Source organism: Eretmochelys imbricata, chromosome 8, assembly GCF_965152235.1.
Source record: "Eretmochelys imbricata isolate rEreImb1 chromosome 8, rEreImb1.hap1, whole genome shotgun sequence".
In the NCBI taxonomy this organism is placed as follows: Eukaryota; Metazoa; Chordata; order Testudines; family Cheloniidae; genus Eretmochelys; species Eretmochelys imbricata.
The window spans coordinates 75,148,778-75,170,380 of NC_135579.1; the positions used below are offsets into that span (position 1 = coordinate 75,148,778).

Below are 21,603 nucleotides of genomic sequence, written 5' to 3' on the forward strand. Positions count from 1 at the left end.
GTTAGGGGTCTATTTCTGTGGCCTGCAACGTGCAGGGGGTCAGACTAGATGATCATGATGCTGGTCCCTTCTAACCTTAAATTCTAGGAGTCTAAGTCTCATGATGACATTTTCAGTTTACTTCAAATGCCATTTAGTGAATTGCAATTTTTTGGATTTGTCAAAATACAATTAAGATTGTGAATTCAGCAATGGACTGTAAGTAAAGAATAGCACAATACACCATCTTATGACAACACTAAGAATTACAAGTAGCTTGGTTTCAAAGCATGTTTATTAATCGGCTTAACACTGTGAGCATGTCATGATGTTCTTCGTCTAAAAAGCTAAATAGTGCAACAATCACCAAAATTTTTTTAATAACTATAGAAATAAAGCTCAAACGAAGTCTTTTTAATTATTCAAAAATAAACCAGGAATTATTTCTTGCAAGCCAAACTATGAACAGTTTTAAATTGTCAAATGTTACAAAAATTCAAACCCAAAACCAATCTTCATAAGTAGCAAAAATAGATACACAGGCCACCCCGGGGGGGGGGGGGGGGGGGCCGGGCTGTGGACCAGAAATCTTTGCTGCTCTTCTCAGCATTCTCCTGGAGAATGCTGCTCAATGCAGGGAAACAGCAGAAAAGATGCCAGTAATGGTACTCTGCCTGCCATGAGACTGGTACATGCGCCGTCGTCTTTCTTTCTTTCCCCTAATCTTGTGGGCAGAGTTTGCCTTAAGATTTAGCAATGAAACAAAAAATGGTGATCCTTACTACTTTTTTTCAGGCAATTTTCAGAATATACAAACTTATTTTAGCTTCATCCATACCTTAAACAAATGCTGTGCTACTTAGCTTGTCCAAAAAGATTTCAGAACACTTTCATAAGAAACAGACGTGAAAGTACAGGATGCAAAGTAAAATGCTTATTCAACTCTCAAAAGAAAAAAAATATTGTTCACTATAGCAATACTTCAGGTGCAAAAAACGAGGTTTGAGATCCTCATCATTCTGTGGGTAACAAAGAAAAAATTGATCAGTAACTTTAAAAGTACAAGTGTATCAGCTAATAAGTGTGACCAATACTAGTTCTAAAAATAAAAAAATTACTCCTCCCCCCACCATTCAGAAAGTAAAATTAACCTAATTAATAAGCAAAAATGGAGGTTTCTAACAAACATAAAATCTAAACTTTTGAAGAGTTAAATTTTAATAAGGTAACTGGCTATAACCATCCAATTTGAATAAAAATCAAACCAAATAAGATTCAAATGCTGTACCCATAAATCAGATATTGTTTTATAATTGCTAACAATTTAAGTAAAACTGAAAATTACTATATATTGTGACAAGATTACAAAATTATTTTAGCATTTACTAAGTGACACTAATTTTCTGTACTGTACATATTCTTCCCTTTTGAAAACATCCTTACCCATCTTCTGACTTTACTGATACTATCTATAGTCACAGTATTTGCTTTTAAGAAATTCATTTGGTTTGAAAAAGTCTTATGCCAAGTACCATAGTTCTGAGATGATTGACCATTCAGGCATGCTGTCATGTCTAAATATTCTTGTTAAACTTTCAAGATCTTCTTTAGTGAAATGCAATTCTTCAAGTAATGTGGACAGGAACTGTGTATATACTGGACTCTGCTGAGAATTCGCGAAGACTGGAATAATCTGTGACAATCTGGAAGATGACATTGAATACAGAAGAGAGGACTTTAAATGTCTGAACAAGGCTGGTGTGCTTTGTACAGAGCTATCAGCTATGAAACAATTGCCAGAGGAAAGATATTTCTAGGACATGCCCCATTTATAACACTACAAGTTATTGTTTTTAAGTTTACAATATAGCATATGAGTATTAAATTGTGAAATTTTATTAGCTTTTACCAAATCTCTATCAGTTTTAAATTAAATGAAAACAAGCAAGAGATTAGTTTCATATGCATCTAATCAACTACTAGTTGTTACATAACAGGAAATATCAAATTATGTGCTTTGAAGATTAAAGTTTTATGTAACTTTAAAAAAAACAAGAATTTATAGTAAACTTTGTATTTTCACAAAAGTGATTGTTCATCTTGTACAAGTTATGCATTTCCTTGTACAAAAACAGTTGTAAAAACTGTAGGAAATACTATTTTAGAGTAGCTGAAGAAAGTATTTTCAACTACAAATTACTAGCAAACCTTCTTTTTCACAAGTTCTACCTAGTCACGAAGGAGACACAGGCAGAGTTTCATATTATTTTCCTAGAGAACCCAGGTGTGTTTACTAATGAAAAACCTCTGTCTGTTTATTTAAAAAGGACTCTCTACAAAACAACTGAAAAAGCTTTTAGGTAGTAAATGCTCTTTTTTTAAAACCAAGATTTTTCCAAATAGTTGAAAACTTCCCACAGTGGCCTTTCAGATTATTATTTAATTTAACTTCACCCACTGCCACTGGGCACATGAAATATGAATAAAATAACACTCAGAAGCTGCAGATCAGTGCAGGTAAGTGAGTAATCAGAGCACTGCATTTCCTCAGTAGGACATCTGTTCCTATGAAGCAGTCTCTGATAACCTTCTTATACAGTGGGCTGTGTACATTTATTTTATTTTAAGAACCTCTGTGTTCTTGTTGGTCAGAAAAAGGTTTTGACAGAGGACATAACTAGATTCTGAGAAGCTGTTAATCAGGGTTCTTCAATTTTACATACTATATTACATAATATGTAATAAGAAACTCTCTACTTGCAGTCCTGCTTTCTTTCATAACAAAAAACAGTATGGATTTTAAGAAGTGAACACTGTAGCAAAATAAATTGGAACAGCTGCAAAGATTTAAAAAAAAAACCAAAACCCATAAGGAGCACAATACTGTAATTGGATCAAATAATAAATCTGGCTTCAGTGATCCACACATTTCATCTTTAAAGCAAATTTTAAAAGATCAGTTGGCCTTTTTAAGTACCTAATCATTTGTATAAAAATGAACACTTTTCCTGTAGTGCTTTTTAAAATTCTGCTGTTTGCAAACAAAATTTTGCAGAGACTCTCTTCCATTAGACCCTGATTCTTCAAGCTGGTGAGCAAAGCAGAGCCCCCTCACTTCCTTGTTCTGAAAACTTTGTTTTCCCAAAGGACATTAAAAAAGAAAACATACAACCATTCCAGTTAATTTTCATAATACTGAATTTCTTTCTATTTGTTCCCAGGCTGAAACATCAGTAGCACCAAAGCCAGACCTATTTTTCGTGAGATGAGGGCACTTCGCAACTAACAGGATCAAATGCTTAAATGAAGGCTAGAAGATGCTGACATTTAAAAAAAATAATACCAGAAATACTGAAGTTTGTTGGGGCTACTGAATATCCCTAGAAGGATTTTTAGTACTCATCTGACGTGAATAATGCACAGACATGCACTATTGTCCATATTTATTTGCAGCATAGACTAACACCATAAGTGGTAGCCAAATATGCTCTGTACTGTGGACCCAAGATCGGTGCTGCTAATAGGCATTCACAGTATCACAAGGGGCCATTACAATATATGTTGCAAGTCTGTATAAAAAAGCTTGTGTTAGTTTAAACACTATTTCTTTTACCCTCCTATCAGTTTTAATGTTAGTGTTTACACAAAAGACTTGTGGTCAGTACTGTAAGGAAATTTCACATTATTGTGTTATCTGTATATAAAGGGTGAAACCGTCCCCTCCTTGCCATTAGTGGTTTCAGGTACATGCTGTTTCATGTAATGTATTCATCCAGGTAAACAGAAAATGTCAGTAACACTTTGTGGAAAGATTTATTTTTATTGTTTAGAAGACAACTTCTGAAAAATGCAAACATCTCAATTTATATAGAGGGGAAAAAAGCAGATCACACAGCTTCCAACAAATTCAGCAGTTAAGGGGAATGTTACTTGTAGGTAATTACTCTGACATCCGACCCTCTGTGGAAACTGGAGATAGGACTAAATCTCCATTTTAAAAGAAATGCAAATTAAAACAAAAGGTGCCTTTAATTAAGCAAAAGAGTGGTAGGTAACACAAAGGATCCCACAAAACAAAGTAAACATTGTTTATTAATACAAAACAATCATTTAAAAAAAGTTTTTAAAAAAATCTTGATTTCCTGAAAGAACAGAAAAGTAGTAAAATGTTTATTTCTGTGATGTCTAACATACTATGACATTTTGATTATTTTTCATTGCCTTTTGGAGTTTGAGATTCATTGAATACTTAAACTATTCAAAAATGGCAGCACTAAGCAATATGAGGTAAGCACACAACATGGAACAAAACTTAGCTGTGACATGTAAACACCATTCTTTCATAGGACAGCAATGGTTCACAACTTGACTTTACATTAGTGTTTTGACTGGTGCCAATAGTACTTGCTCTATACAATGTAAAAATAGCACTAAGCAGTCATTTGTGCGATAACAATGGCTACCTTTTTAAAAGACCAAGCAGAGGTATTCTGAGTATCTCAAAGACAGGAGTTGATGATCTGGAAGTATTTTTTGTAGTAAGAAGTGCTCAGTACGGGAGCAGAGGAAGTGCTGATAGAACAAGAATTAGAGTGATCAGACCTCAGAGTTAGGCTGGAGACAAGGATATCAGAGGAAAGGCCTGGAGATGCATTCTTCTTCTTCAAGCCATCCACTCTCAGGATTAAAGAGAATGTGTATGATAATTACCCACTGGCACCAGTTGTCACAATTTCCTGACCAGTGCCAGTAGGACTCCCTGTGACACTGCAAAATGCTACCTCTGCAATACTGCAGAATTGCAGACTTTTTCATCTCAGGATTTTTTCCTGTGTTGTGCTCTAATTAAAGAGGACTACAGCTTTCACTTTTAAAAAGTAGGAGACTTGTGCATATACTTTTAAACTATTTGTTATTTGCTAAAGACTCAACATGTTTATGCTATGAAACTAGCCTACTGATTGGTGTATTCTCCTGAATCATACTGTCAGTGTCTTGCTACTGACAACAGTAGTTACTTATGTGCATTAGGGAAGAATACATTTTATAGAAATTCAGTACTGGATCAATATTTTGGCCACTTTTTGGCAAGAAGCAGCCAAACCTCTGAAACTTTTCAAATAAGCACTACTTAGAGATTTGGTCAAACAATTTCATCCAGCTATGTATAGGTTTCTAGTATTTTTGCATTAAATTCAAATTTGAAACTATTTTTGGGCAGAGACAGTCTGACTCAGTGCAGCCTATTAAACACATTTATGAGCACATATAGAACATGATTAATTTCTCTGTTGGCAGACTGGGTCCTTTTGGCATTTAACAGCTGCCTCTGTTTTCTCCCCCTCCCGCCTTTAAAACAGTTATACAGAAGCTGTTTTTCTAACAATTAATGATATAAGGCTGCATCTTGCACTGTTGAAGACAATGGGAGTTTTGCAACTGATTTCAATTGGATCAGGATTTTAGCCTGCACCGTGTAGTAATAAGCTTCACATTTCTAGTCCCCATTATTTCAAAGCTATTACCACTACATGGGGCTGCATTATAAGCAACATGTGTTATTCTTAGGATGCATTAAAGACCATATATGCTATCCTCATACTGGCATGAAACTCTACTTGAATTAAATGGGAATTGCATGCAAGTACCTGAAAGCAGGATTTGGGCCCAATGTCCTAGAGTCACAGGAACACCAAACAGCCACAGTTCTGAAGAAGCCATCAGCTCAATAATTCGAATGAACTGCATTGCTTCAATTCAGGGATGCAGTGACATTCAAAGCTCCGTAAGTTCTAGCATATTTTAAAAGAACTGCAAACTGAACTGGAATTAAGGTACAAGGAAGCACCACTGCAGATAATGCAAACTGGTTGGTGTTTTATTTTTATTTATTTATTTATTTATTTAATTTTTTTAAGAACAAATGACATGGCAGGGAAATCTTTAACATTCAGATTTAAGGTTGCTTACTTTCACATCCTGAAACATTACGACATGACACAGAATTGCTGGTGTGAACAAACAAGGCAGGTGAGGCAATATATTTTATTGGACCAACTTCTGTTGGAGAGACAGGGAGAAGCTTCCAAGCCACACAGAGCTAAATCAGCCCTTGGAACTTCCTTAATTTTACTAATTTGTCACCAACAGTGGCCTTTTTTTAAAAAAAGAAGAGAATAGTGACTTGATCACAAGAGTACAACAGGCACTGAATTAAGATATACTATACAATTTCTTTTAAAGGGGCCAAAATTGTTTAGACTGTGCCTGAAGTTGGGCATCTAAAAGTGGTGTGATTTTCAGAGGTGCTGAACTAGTAGCTTCCCACTGAAGTCACTGGGAGCTGCAGACACGCAGCACCTCTGAAATCATGGCATTTTTGTTTAGATGCTTAAATGTGAATTTAGATGCCCAGCTGTACACACCTGTGCTTGTCCGCAGTTCATGTGAAAGGGTCAGCCTTGGTACTGTATATAGATATAAGTGAACTCTCATGCTCATTTTATAGAAAAGCAGTGTCGTATAGACCAGATTTAGTGAAGCAGTGCAGTTCCTACACACCCACTTATACCATATGGTAAACAGGTCTTTGTAAAGTTAAAAAAAAAAGGCTGAAAATGTCAAAGTACATCTTATGATAAAACCCTGTTAAGCTGGCTACTCCACATATGCTACATGTGAAAGAATAAGTGAATTTCTTGTTAAGACAAGTAACACCTCCACATTACCAAGTTATTAAATGACATCTGGTTAACATGAAATACGTTTCCATAATTTCAGCTCCCCTACTTAAAAACAAGCTTTCTATTTAATAGTTTTCTTACAGCAAGCTTTAACAAGTACATTTAGGAGGATGGCTATCTTTGTACAAGGGAAGCCCGTACAGAAATATTTTTGGAGTAAATTTCGTTAACTAATATCTTCTAGTACGCCAATGGCATGTCTACACTGCAATTAGACACCTGCAGCTAGTCCGTGCCAGCTGATTCAGGCTCACGGAACATGGGCTGCAGGGCTGTTTGATTGCAGTGTAGTCTTTTGAGCTTGGGCTGCCGCCTGAGCTCTAAGACCCTGCGAGGTGGCAAGGTCCCAGAGCTTGGGCTGCAGCCCAAGCCCGGAAGTCTACACAGCAATTAAACAGTCCCACAGCCTGAATCGTGTGAACCTGAGTCAGATGGTATGGGCCAGCCATGGGTTTTTAATTGCAGTGCAGACATACCCTCGTTCGCTCACAGAGGTACCTGTGTCACTGTCTGGGTCAAGACATATATGCAGAGAAAAGTGTAGGTCTTGAATAGCGTCTTCATGTGGTTACAGGATTACTTTAGAACATCTCCCATACAAGGATTGGGAGTAAAACCTTTTATAAACATTACTGAATTAAGCCCTCAAACACTCTCCCTCCCTGGGAGAGTGTCAATACTATCCTCATTTTACAGAGATGGAAACTAAGGCCCAGAGAGTAAGGCCAATATTTCCAAAAGTGACCAGTGATTTCGTCCAACTCGAGACATCTTTAAAAGAGCCCAATTTTCAGAAAGTTCTGAACAGCTTGTGCCCTCTGAAAGTCAGGTTCTGTTAAGGTATCTTAAATTGGGCATCCAAAATTACGTTACTGCTAAAAATTCAGGACTACATTAATTTACCCAAAAAGTCTGTAGCAGAAGCAGGAAAAGAAGTCAGATCTTAAGTCCTATTGCTACAGAATGTAATGGTCTGCTTTTACAACAAGTAAAAATGTAGGCAGCCAAGCTTTCTACAGGAAGTGGCTCCAAAAGCTTCATCAACATGCTCCATGATTAAGCCTGTGGATCTAAAAGATGATCATTTCACTCTTCATATTGTTCACCATGTTTGAAACTGAAATGAGTAATGCGAGAAACTTTATCACCCAGACAGGAGGAACTAGTGGGAGCACATCTCCTCCTAGATTGGTGTTATTAGGGAACAGGAAAGGATAAAAACAGTTTTTCCAAGTCCAGCATTCAAAAATCACCGGTCATGACAAAATATCATGATGCTGGCTTAAAAATGAGATTCTAAGTAGTAATAAGTTTAGAGTTCTACTTATTTGCTTTCTGGCTATGAGCATTTAGAGTTCATATTTTCAAGCTGTTCTCTACAGCTATGAGGGCTAGAAACTTTTAAAAAATGTAAACTGAGAGTCTTAAAAAAAAAAATCACAATTTGATTTCAAGAGTGGGGTCTTTATAACCACCACCAAATTTCATGACACCACTGATAATAACTGGGAGAGTTAGCAACACTTGAAAGGTAGCACAATCTCCACACCTTGCAGCCAGGACAGAATGTGTGCTCAACGACTGCAGAGTTCTGCTATAGGGAAATCTACATTTCTGATTGCTGTAAGCTAGAGAAAGGTGACAATGGACTTCCAACCTAGGTGCCATCCTTAGACCTGCTGAGGATCCCCTCCATCCGCCTCACCCTTTGGTAAGTGCAGAGATCTCCCTGTATTCCAGGCTAGGGGGAGAAGAGAAATGAAGATATCCATGACAATTAAATTATCCTCTTTTCTTCCTCTCTATTCTCTTCCCTCCTGGCTGATATTTCTCACTTTTAGTTCCCCTCTTTGCTAATGAGGTCTCTTAAGGCATCTCTCTCCCCTCTCCAAAGGCTAGGTAAGTGGTCAATGCATTTACAAGCTCCAAATAAAGATATCTGCTTATGTAATGAATCATCCATGTTTTAAAGAAAGGACCTCAGATCATTTATTCAAACTTAATGGAAGGTCTGCAGGTCTTGTTAATTTTATGACTAATTTCAGAACACAGTTTGAAGATCATAAAATGGAATATGTCAAATAAAATCTTATAGTCCTATAATCTCAGAAATATTTTTTGCGTTGTCACCTGTCAAATGTATCATTTTGGTAAGTCTAAATAAAACTGCACATAAGCTTTAAATGCTCAAAATGAAATAAGACATGTGAGAGATTACAAGAAATAATCAGCTACTCCAACTAAGTGTAATTAACACTTAAAACTCAAGAATTCACTCTGTAGCAGTACTGCAGCATATGGTCATTTCACACTGTCAAGCACTATGATTTAGGAGAAACAATGCTAAAAGTTTAATGAAATTTGATTGTGCAGAACACACACACACACAGAGCGGCATTTATCTCTGCTTGTCAACCACAATATCATATAAAGAATTCAACAACCTTTTCTGAATAAAAGCCCCACTGTGTGCTGCTTACTGTTAATTGTATGTTCTCAGCTCAAGATCTTACATAAATAATTTCTTTGTCGACAGTTATGCTCCAGCACAGAGAACATGCCTGAAAGTTGCCTAGTTAAACTGCATGTTTCTCTATGAAAATTGACATCATGATGGCTGTTGGAAGCATCCCTAAGAGCACAGGTGAAAAGAGAACAGACCTTTACCCCAAGGCTCTGTCTCTCTAACTCAGTGGTTCTCAACTCTGGTCCACCACTTGTTCAGGGAAAGCCCCTGGCTGCAGGAAGCGGCGCGGGCTGAGGGATGTGCTGGCCGCCCTTCCTGTAGCCCCATGGCCTGCGCCGCTTCCTGCAGCCCCCATTGTCCTGGAGCGGCAAACTGCAGTCGGTGGGAGCCACGATCGGCCGAACCTATGGACGTGGCAGGTAAACAAACCGACCCGGCACACCAGGGGCTTTCCCTGAACAAGCGGTGGACCAGAGTTGAGAACCACTGCTCTAATAGGTATTATAATAAAGATAATTTGCCTTGTTTAATATTTAGAAACTGTGCCTCTTCCTTTGAGGCTCCATGCACCCCTCTGACCCCACATATGGATGGGCGTCTGTGTAGGACTGGGGGAAGCTCTGGAGTCTCAGAAGGTTGGCTGGGGGCAGGGAAACCAGATGAGGTCTTCTAGATTCCTTCCTCACAAAACTCATTGGGGACATCATTAAAAATTAATAAAATCACTAGCTATATTAAGTTATGTCCTCTTCCCATCTACCTTATGAAGCTCCTCCACTTCCTCAGGGGGTTATGAAACAGTCACAGTTGTTAGTTCTTTAAAGAAAGAACAACCCCCACCCCAACAAAAACACAAAAGTCCATATCCATTCCCACTCTCAACCTTGAAATAAGAGTGGCCAAGGGTATTACTGTGTTTGACACATAAATTGGCTAGTCAGAAAAGGATAAGGCTGCACTGCTCCTCTATAAGTTACTGTTGGGGTAATGGCAAGACAGCTTATTTAAATTCATAATTTTGTGACCTTCCTTGTTGTGAGAGCCATGAAGAATTAAATGTTCTATCCATCAGCCCTTCTCTCCTTTATGCTTCCCTGACCACACACATCTCTACTTCTTCCCCGATTGGCTGGTTTAGCCCTCCTGAGTGGAGACCATCTTTGTATACAAAAGTACATTTGTAGAATAGACATAAAATCAAAGCAGGGTTAGGATAGGTGCCTAAAGCCACTTATGAGCTGTGGTGGCTTTCTTGCTCTTTTCAGTACTGTATGTAGCTGAATGCCTGAATATTTGAACACTTGTAAAATATTTAGATTGCTTTATGTATGTGAGTAGCTATTTACTTCACAAGTCAGTGACACTCACTACTGCATGTGCTACTGATCAAAGAAAAGTAATTAAGTAATTAATTAATTATACTGCATTTCCATTTGAAACTCCAGTTTGGAAGAGAATGATATCTTGGCAACTTCAAAACTGAATTAGGATGAAATTTAGAAAATATGGTATGAATCCAGGACAGCAATTTCTTGTGAAAAGTGGCATCTTTTAAAAAAATTACAGCACATCAAAAAAGCAGACTATTTCTACTCTTTCTGACGATTTTTGACAAGCTTTGGATCAATATTGGCTAACATTAAACAAATCTTCTCTTTTCCCTCCACCTTTCTGTAAACATTTATGGGCGAGATCTTCACCCCCACTCCAATTGTTTTACATCACATAAAAGGGCTGGAACTGCATAAAGGGGATCTAAAAGCCCTGTATCTAGCTGGGAGAGGATTCCCCTGAGGTAGGCAATCATAGGCCTGCCTCCTGAGAAACCCATTGCAAGCCCTAGCATAAGAGGCATGTGGGGGACAGGATTACAGATGGGGCAACAGTACTCAGCATTGCAGAGATTCTGGGTAGCAATACAGCCCACAGGGCAACCCCAGTAGGCTGCTGTAAGTTAGCCATGTCCCCAAGGTTGTCTAAGTTACACTGGAGGCCACTCCAACCCCCAATACAACCCTGGATTTGGAGGGTACAAAAGGTGATTTAAAGCCTATTTAGCCCCCCTATCTCCTACATTGCAAGGACTTTAGAGGTTCAGCAGAGAATCTCACCCTATTTAAACACAACACATTCAGATAATGGATTACCTTATTTTAAGTTTCAAATCATGTTCAGTGGCAACACAACATAAGAAACTAGCTTGCATCATATGGAGTTTAAAAACCATCATATATAAATATGTAACACCCTATTCAATGAATGAATAGGTACAACTGTAAAGAGTTATATTCCTTTGCCACACAAGGACTTTTTTGTACTTTTAATCATTATTTATTTCAAACTAATAGGCGATAAAGCAGTACTCTTACTTTAAGGCTTTGATAAGTCTATTAATGCAATAAAACTATTATTATTCAGAACTTGACTAGATTAATCTTTTAGTGTACCAAGCCTTTATAAGTAAAATCTTAGATTAAACTTTACTGCTGTCAAAATCCAAAATAAATTTTAGGGTCTTCTTCATATTAGAAATTTGTCCACAAATCAGCACAACGCGTCAGTTTCTACTTAGGAGGAATATGGGACTCAAATCAACCAACCCACTGAGTGTCACAGGTCAGCAATGAAGTGCATTGTGTTCAGGGAGAACAGTACATGGTAGCCCAAATAGCATCAGCCTGTACTACAACAGGAGTATAGCAAATGCCATCAGATCCTTACTGTCAGAACTTCAGTTTACTAGGGTCAGACCTCCTCAACACACACACACACACACACACAATATCCATAATTTTTATATATTGCACAACTCCCTATTGGAAGGAGATTGAACCACACGCACCATGACATAACTGAGGGAGTTAAATAAAAATCGAAGGAGCATTGGTCATCTGAATTCTCCTCACAAAACATATTCAGATGGGACAAAACTAATTAAGTTGTTACCTTGCTTAACTTCAGGCAATAACGTACAGTAGATTACACTCCACTTGATCAGTGTGTGCTTGAGACAAATACTTTGTTAGGACATCTCCCAAGGAATGGCATGGACTAAAGCTTAACTTGCAACAGTATTAACAACAAAAAATTGCTGCTTAATGGAGACTCATTCAGCAATTGCCATGTTGCTGAGTGGTGTTCTGCCAGTTTGAAATTATGCGTTCTGGCCTAAGGGCAGATGTTGCTGAATACAGATTAAAAGAATTTAAAACTGAGTAAACATGAATTATAGAGTGAATAGCTTGTTCTTGAATTTTTATTCAATACAATATTTCAAGTCTTTCGGGTTAGTTTAAATATTGGCTGCTTCTCTTATATCAGATGTTCTCAATCAGGCTGCTCAGCTGCCCACTGGGACAATTCTACCATATATCCCAGAAGTTCACAAAATAGATTTTTTCTTTAATAGATAATTTTAACATGGTACTGAAAGCTGGTAGGCACAGGCATGGAGTAAGGTTAGATACAATTCACTCTAATGATAAAGGTTGACAGGTAGGAAGTATAATCTAATGTGTGATATTTAAATAATTACACAATCATTCTGTGTTACAGACAACTACACATGCTCGTAAGTATTAAATGATTATTACTACTTGTACCCCCATCTTATATTTAGCTGTTATGCTCATGGGTAAGATTTAAAATATTCTATGCTTATAACTTAAATTCAAGTTTATAAAGCAAGCTCAACAAAACATACTAAAAAACCTTGTTAAAAGCAAGAGGTTGCCTCTAGAGTGAAGATTTTCCATTAGAACACATTAATATTTGATGGATGATCTTGAATTGAAAACATCTAACTTACAAACATCAACATGCAGAAGTGTTTAAAGAGACCTCCAGAATTAAATTTTTGATGTTATGAAATGCTACTAGTTAAATAATTTGATGAGAACTAATGTTATTTGCAACTATGGACTTAAAATGTCCCATAATTAAAGGCTTTATCCTATTAGGTTGGATTATGACAGGGGGAAAAGGAGTATTTCAAAGCTCTTTTCTTTAATCCCAAAAATTAATTTTTGTAAAAGGGAAAAGAGACACTAGCGTTTACTTAGGTGAATGAAAAGAATAAATTACCCAACATTTTATGTTTACTGACCTGTTCACAGAATCCAATATAGTTGCCTTACATATTATTTTAACCCTTTGATGGCAACAGAAGCTTACTTATTCATATTTTTAATTTTTTTGTCCACTACACTTAAATTAAGGCTATAAAACTGATTCAAAACCAATGGCCTGAATGCTAACAATTGCAGGAGGTGGGATTCATTAACATCTTATCTTTGTTCACTGCTCCCACTACTGTCAGTTTCTTCACCTGCAGCCCCCAGAAATCGCTGACTTGCTCAAGTAAATGTTTTGCTTATATATATTCTTCCTTAAAAATAAAAACCCCTTTATTGTCACTTTTTATTTCTTAAGTGCCCACACATCAACAGACAGGGTAAAATCCTTTGCCGCTGAATTCAAGGGGGGCAGATTTTCACCCATAGTGCAGATAAACGGAAAAGACTTTAATTAAAGGTAAAATGAAAATCACAGACAATTTAATGCAATAATCAGTATATATAATCTGGTCTGCTCAACAATACACTTGATACTCTCAGTAATAGAAGAGTTTAATATAAACTGAAAAAGCAATTGACTTTATCAGCCTTGCTCAATCAGTAATCTGTATTCCAACCAGTGATTTTTAACTAATTTATCAATGGCTTACAAGAAAGCCTCCTGATACACTACACTATTTATGAGATGCCTTTAAAACTGGTTTAGTACAAAAGAGATGGTTATATAGAAGAATGGTCCTGGGGTTAGCGTACAGAACTGGAGTTCTATTCTTAGCTGTGCAACAGACTTTCTGAGTTACCAGTCAGTGCTTCATTTCCCCATATGCAAAATAGCGATATTACTTTCCCCACAAGATTGTTTGGGAGGCTGAAGTGAATACCTGTGAAAATGCTTTTCCATAATTCTTTTAGCTGTATTATATATGACTATGTGTTAGGACAACATGGGTCTATAGTTATCTGACCAATTAAAAAAATAGCTGATTTAAAAAAAATTGGTAGATACTGATAGTAAGATTAACGTTTTTTACTAATAAAGAACAGAGCTGTAAGCATGAATAGCAGGATGTACTGACTACACCTGTCTTTTCTTTCTGCAAAGCTCCACTTTGTCAGCTGCCAGCTGTTACAGATAACAGCCAGCCAGATGATGTTGTATCAATGGAATATTATTCATCACAAAAAGAGTTCAGATCAGGGAGGGGGAAAAAACCTAGAACTTCCCTATACCATTAACTTCCTGAGAATGGCAACTAGTAGTCACTGAAGGAAAGTTAATAAAGGTCACAAAAAGAAGTTGGAGATTTTTATATTAATATGCAAAATGTGATACTATTTATCACTTTTCTTGCATTATTTATTCAATAAGGATTTTGCAAACAAAGTGAAATATCAAATGTAAAAACACATGAAAGACTTGTTTTAGAACTGCATTGCAATTCCCAAAGACAAAAATATAGTGAGTCAAATTTCAGCCTCAATTACAACCATGCATTCTCATTCATATTGTGCACCATCGGTGTAAGGGAAGACAGAATTTGCAATGTGTGTATCAGCATAAATAAAATTAAATGAACTGATGTGAAACTTGTTTGAAATATTAAATATGTTTCCACAGCATATACAACTCTGCCATACTGTAGAGTGATATGTTAAAATGCAATTCTCCTCTGAGAAGTAACTGTAAAAATGACATATGCTGCTATATAACACCTCGGCTTCCTGTGTATTATCAGAGGGTTATCTACTATACTAACATTAATTTGTCTTTATTCCAGAGACAGGGTCTGAATCTCTAGTCTTGTGTATAACATTCCCTCTGAATATTTTCCTTGCTATATATGTATAACCAATTCAGTTCCCACAGTAATTGTTCTAGAAAAAAATGCAGATTTCAGAATATTCAGCAGATAACGGACAACAGGTCAAATCCTCCCATACTACTTGGCTGCTTCATGCTGATCCAGTGATGCACAGCAGCTGGGAAGCTAGCTTAACCAGGTAGCTGGGAATGTTCTTGTTTCACCATGGCCTGGCCCAGGGCACTGGGGGAATTAGAAGGCCTACGCTCTGTGATCCCCAGGTCTAACTGCAGTATTGCCAACCCCAACACGTTAAAAAAGTCATGAGACTGGATTAAATATTAGGTTTAAAAATAATTTTGGGGTTCTATTTATTTGCCTGCTGGTTTCTGAGCCTTTAGGGCTCATGTTTTCAAACTTTTCGCTGCAACCCATGAGGGCTAGAAACTATTTTTTTTATTTAAAGTTACAATTCTCACCAAATCACATGACTCCAGAAGCTGTACCTTTAAGACACCAAATATTATCATGAAAGTCTCAAGAATTGGCAACACTGAGAATAACTTCTTGGGCAGCCAGGTGCAAGACAGAGCAGCCATTACGTTGCTCTAACTCACACTGTAGACCAGACCAGTCTCCAGCCAGGCGCTAAGCTGAGGGAAGCATCAAGATGGCTCAAAGCCATCTTTACTTTCTTCTCTCAGGTCCTATGCCAAGCACAGCTCAGGTAGACCAGAGGATATGGTCCATTGTTTTGTATTAGAAACATAATATAGTCCTATATTAATCAGAACTAAATTAGGATACAACACCTAGATAACCCATTTGTTGTAATTAGTGGTGTAAATATGAATATTATATACATCTCAACGTTTGTAATATTTCATGGCATTTAAAGCCATAACATTTATTTTGGGAGCTGTTCCAAACGGTTTTCACTTGACTGGTTTATAATTAAGTAATTTGTTAGTTAAATCCCAGAAGAAATAAGGAATCAATGGAGGGGTGTGTAAAACAGTGTAAATCAACAGAAGATGTTTGGATGTGCCCCTCTCCTGTGACTATGGAGGAGCAGGATCAATGGCCTATGCAAGGGGTGGACAATTGGGTGTACTGTGTATAAGGTGTTTTGCTGGGAATGTACATATGACTGGGGGCACAATTACACCAGCCCATAACCAAGTTAGTCTCTAAGGTGCCACTAGTACTCCTTTTCTTTTCAAGTATCAATTTGTTTGCTATAAATAAAATTGCTTCCCAGAAATGTAGCCCCCACCCCCCCCGATACGTATCACAAAGTCAGACCTAGTTTAAAGGATTCCATTTATTTGAAATCAGTCCCCTCTGCTAACCAGACCAGCAGATCAAAGATACTTCTCACTTCTTATACTCTACTGCTTTTTTCTCCTCCCTTGACTTTGGCCCTCCTTTTATTCCACCTCCCATTCTCAGATCAGCTCCTTATGAATCAAATGTCCTCCCACCCAACTCCTCCTTAAGTCCTATTTTTATGAATCTTTCTTACACTGATCCCCTCACTGATCATACCTTCCTATTTTTTCATATTTCTCAACTTATGTTGGGTGGAGTTAGAACCTGATCCTGCAAACACTTACACATGTGACAGGTTTCAGAGTAGCAGCCGTGTTAGTCTGTATCCGCAAAAAGAAAAGGAGTACTTGTGGCACCTTAGAGACTAACAAATTTCTTTGAGCATAAGCTTTCGTGAGCTACAGCTCACTTCATCAGATGCGTTCCATTTATTTGAGCATAAGCTTTCGTGAATGCATCCAAAATTATGAACGCTTATGCTCAAATAAATTTGTTAATCTCTAAGGTGCCACAAATACTCCTTTTCTTTTTTACACATGTGAGTTTGTCCCATAGTCACTGTGTCTACTCAGATACGTACAGTTAAGCACATGAGTAAGTCTTGGTAAGACTAGGGCCTTAGAATGGAAGCTTTTCAGAGTGTGGACTTTGCAAATATTCTGTAAAATTACAATTCTCTGTAAAACAAAACACACACACTACTTCAATGGGCAACAGATCTTCTGGATACTTAGATATATCCATGGTTTGCACATAAATCCAAGTATATTTTATAAATAAAATGAAAAACTTCTTTCATAAACAGCTATCAAAAATCAACGAATTTAGTAGTGAATAGTGAAAGTCTCTCCTTGCTACGGCTTGTCAGTACTCTCTGTGAAAGCTATGGAAAAATTCTGGTAAAGATTGATTCAGATATACAGTGTGTCGCAGGTGGAAAAACTACAGTCCAATCCACCTTGGTAAATAACTCATCAATACTTTATAAATGTTCCCCCCTGTACTCAGTTACTATGGAAACTATTTACCATAAAATTGATCATAGTTTAGTTTTAGAACTTTCTAACACAATAATCTGATTATCTACTTTTCAGTCCAATATACAAACCAAACACTTGGAATAATGCAGCTGAGTAAAGAGACAAGCCAGGAATAGACTTGCTGCTACTAAATATGTCCAAACTTAAAAGAAGGATGTGAAAGATAAGCACATCAATATTTTTCTGATTAAACTTCACTGTTTGCAAAACCTCTGCTATTCCAGTCCTGGGCTTCTCAAAGGGTATTTTCTTTAAAAAAAAATTCCCCTGCATTGCTAATGTTGTCACAGCTCCAATGGTGGTAGCAACAATGAGAGCATTAGTGCAGACAGTCGTCTGGGCAGCCACTGGCTTTTTATGAGCTATTTTCCCTAACCCAACTCATAGTAGGCACACACATTTTGGCCTAAAAGCATTACTATTTCTGTGTAAAAGTTATAGTCCCAGTTCTGCTGTTGACCGACTGTGTGACCTCAGGCAAGTGACTTCACTGCTCTATGCCTCAATTTCTCCATCTACAAAATGAGGAGATACTACTAACTCTTGTTTGTAAAGCTACATAAAAGTAGGTATTGTTAAGAGACCAGACTTGTGACAGAATACTAAAAATTATGAAGGCTGGCATTTGGTTGTATTTAACTTACACCTGTCCCTCTAAAAACATTCCCTCATAAACTACTTCCCAGAAACACCCAGTTTTGCTGTGAGTGACTTACATATGTCTCTGGCATCACCAGACAATCTTAAGATATTTATACCTTTTGTTTGTTTGTTTTTGGGAAGGACCGTAGACAGTATGCATACTAAATGCATTTATTAAATGCAAAATAATACTCTAAGGCCCTAGACCTCCAAGCACTTAAGCACATGCATAACTCTGCTCAGGCTGTAGCCCCATTGCTCACGAGTAGTTCGATGGAAACCAAAGTGACATACATGCCGAAGTGCTTTGCAGGTTCAGGATATAAATTGTCCACATATTGGTTAAGTGTGAAAGTACTGGTTCATTATGTCTTCTCCCTGTCCTCCTAAGGCAAATGTCTCCAATTCTTTCCCCCTATATTATTAAATAAGATTTTTCCTTCTGTTTTTACAGAAAATTAATGTGAAATGTTAGGGGTACTTAGTTATTGTAAAACAACATACTACATAAAACAACTGATTACAGAAACAGCAACAGCCCAGTATTTAAACAAAACAAATGTATGCAAATACTTGGGGATGGTGTTAGTTTCAGCTAAACAAAATATACCGTACACTAATTTTAATTGCCTTCATCAAGATAATTCTGTAATCAATTACAATATACAGCTTGAAAATACAAAAAGATAAACTTTTCTCTATCCATTAAAAGTCAGCTTTCATTTTGCAGTAAATTCTGGATCCTTCTACTAATATGAGAGCTTCCCTCTCATCCTCAATTTGCTTGCTCTAATTGCATTCCTTCTATCAATAAAAGCCACCCACTCTTCTGCATTCCCAACACACTAGAGTGGATCTTCTACATTTCTAATGTTTTGGCCTTATCCCAGTTGCCCAGAGACACGGTTTGTATACATCTTCTTGACAATGGCATGTATCCCTTTTCTTCCTCAAAGAGGCAATATTTTCTGCTTGTTTTCATGAATACAAATGATAAGCACATTTCAAAATGCACCATACACCATGTTACCTGATTTGCTTTCCCATTAATTTAACATTCTTCACTAGGAACATACCACTGTACTGGATCAGATCAGTGCTTCATCTAAACTATTAACATGTCTCAAAAGTAGACTGTATCAGATGAATGAGGTGAAGATAGGAAAACCCTCACAATAGACAATTCTGGAATAACTTACCAGTAGGTGAAGTCTGTTCCTGACTCCAGGAAATCAGTGGCTGACTTATGTCTTGAAACCTGAGGGTTTGTATTCTACCTGATGTAACAGTGGATGTTTTTATCAATGTACATATCTCATTCTTTTTCTAAATCTACTAATTTCTTAGCCTCTGATACCTTGTAGCAGCAACTTCCACAGCTAATTTTGAGATAGTGCCAAAAAAAAATATTTCCTTTTATCAGTTTTAAAGGTTGATTTTAAATTTCATCTGATGTTTCCTTGTTCTATTATCAGAAAATAAATAGGAGCACCCAATTCACCTTCTCTATGGCATTCACTATTTTATATGCCTCTGTAAAAATTAAGCAGTACTAATCTTCTTTCTCCTCTCCACTGAAAGTCTTTTCAGACATCTAATTATTTCTATAGTTTACCTTTGGACAGTGAAGACTGACAATTATCCATCTTCGCACACGCATTAACCATTAAGTGTGTTTAGCTTATACCATCTCCAGGCATCCATATCTGCTGGATGAATCTTAAGCTAAATTTTTTTCAAGGCCATAATTTTTTTTTTTTTAAATATGGCATTTTGCAGCTCTTTGTATTCAGAGACAAATGGATTCTTTCTCCTGTTAGTGTCCACGTACACTGGTGTGGCAACACTATTTGCTATATCAGATCTGCGATTCTCAATTGATGTTAAGACAGAGAGCAAACCAAAATCCCAAGGATTAAGTGTCAGCCTTTTAGATAGCCCCAGCTTAGTACCTACTTCTGTGGGAATTCTACACAACTGTGCACGCACAGGATTCATGTCCCATGCAGATTTCTTTGCTTTCCTGCAGAAAAAATGACTTTCTGACAGGGAAGCAAAGGGAAGTTGCAGGAGCAGTCATGCACCACTCCCTAGCTGTGCAGGTACATCATTTCAGGCAGCCAGAAGAGAGGTAAATCACTGCAGGGCTTGGTACACCCCAGCCAGAGGCTTCTACCCTGAGCTGGGATCAGTGCTAGTCCCAGCTGGGCTGGAGAGGACAGGACTTCCTCTCCACTGCAAGGAGTGCCTGGGGCTGTGTCAAACCCAGCTCCACAACCTCCCCCAGCTGCAGGAAGCCCAGCACCCTCCCCTCCTTCCTGCCCCTGTCACTCCTCATCTGCCGGGGGAGAGGTCACTGTATGGGGAGCTGCTCCCCCATCCACCCAACCCCTGTGCATCTGGACCTCCCATACTCAGACACCCCCGCCAAGCCTCACCCCGTACACCCAGAACCCCCTAGTCCTCCATACCTGTACCTCAACCCCTGCATCTGGAGCCTCCTTCACACAGACTCCCTGCCTCTGGACCCCCACCCTAACCCCTCCACCAACCACCCTCCACTGAGCTCCCTGCACTTAAACTCCCACCCTGAATAGCCCCACCCCCCTGCACCACCCTGAGTCCCCACGTCCAGACCCCCATGCCACTGATCCCCAACTAGCTGCACCCAGACCCTCACCCCACCAAGCCTCACTTTCCGAGTACCCAGGCTCCCCTGCCAAACCCCCCGACACTGCTGAGGTCAAACCACCTTCACCTGGAAGCCCCTCCAGAGTCCCACTGCCCCTGCACCTGGAATCCAGCTCACACCACACTAGACCCCGCATTGAGCTGCCTGCACCCAGATCGTCCCACACAGAATCCTCTCACCCCACACCTGGATCCCCCCACACTGAGTCCCTCCACACTTGAATCCTGCCTGGTTGAACCAGCCTACCCCCACCTGGGGTGCCTGGTGTAGAGGGGCAGAGCCCCAGGGTGTTTCTGGGGCAGGCCCAGGACTTGAGGCTGCAGTCTCACCAATGGGTTTGTGTCCCAGGAGTGGGGGAGCTGCGGAATGATCATCCATCTTCATGCAGCCAGTGGCCTGTGCTCCCCACTGCTATGCTGGAGCCTCTGCATTTATTTATTGACAAATAAAATTTGCAGAATTTTAAGATGTGTGTGCAGAATTTTTAATTTTTTGGTGCAGAATGCCCTCAGGAGTAAGTACCTGAGATCATACTGAGTTTTAGCTCCATCAGTAACAACTGAGAACCATAAGGACTGGCCTAGTAGTGCAGGTCTTCCAAAGTTCTCTGTTATCTTAGGCCTTCTTTACATTCAAAAGTCGTACTGCTTTAACTATACCAGTATACAACCCCACTAGCGTCAACACAGCTATACCAGCGCAGCTTATTCCAGCTATTGAGGTTTAACTGAATCCTCTAAGGGTTGTACCAATACAACTATCTTGGTTTAAGAAAAAAAATAAAATAAAAAAAAAAAATCACACCCCTAACTGAAATAGTTATACAGGTA

At 38.3% G+C, this 21,603-nt stretch overlaps 1 protein-coding gene across 3 annotated transcripts in view; it reads right to left on the reverse strand.

Annotated features, from left to right (window-relative positions):
- Nucleotides 1-256: 256 nt before the first annotated feature.
- RPAP2 (RNA polymerase II associated protein 2) overlaps nucleotides 257-21,603 on the reverse strand; it is a 68,344-nt gene continuing 46,997 nt past the window's right edge. The window contains exons 13-14 of one of the 3 annotated variants that reach the window (XM_077823951.1): nucleotides 1,533-1,682; nucleotides 257-998 (exon numbers count right to left, since the gene is read on the reverse strand). In XM_077823951.1, the coding sequence (XP_077680077.1) occupies nucleotide 998; nucleotides 1,533-1,682 (151 nt within the window). In that variant the 3' untranslated portion in view covers nucleotides 257-997. Of the gene's footprint in view, nucleotides 999-1,498; nucleotides 1,683-21,603 lie in introns of those variants that run through there. The other 2 variants (XM_077823950.1, XM_077823952.1) reach the window with 2 other exon arrangements.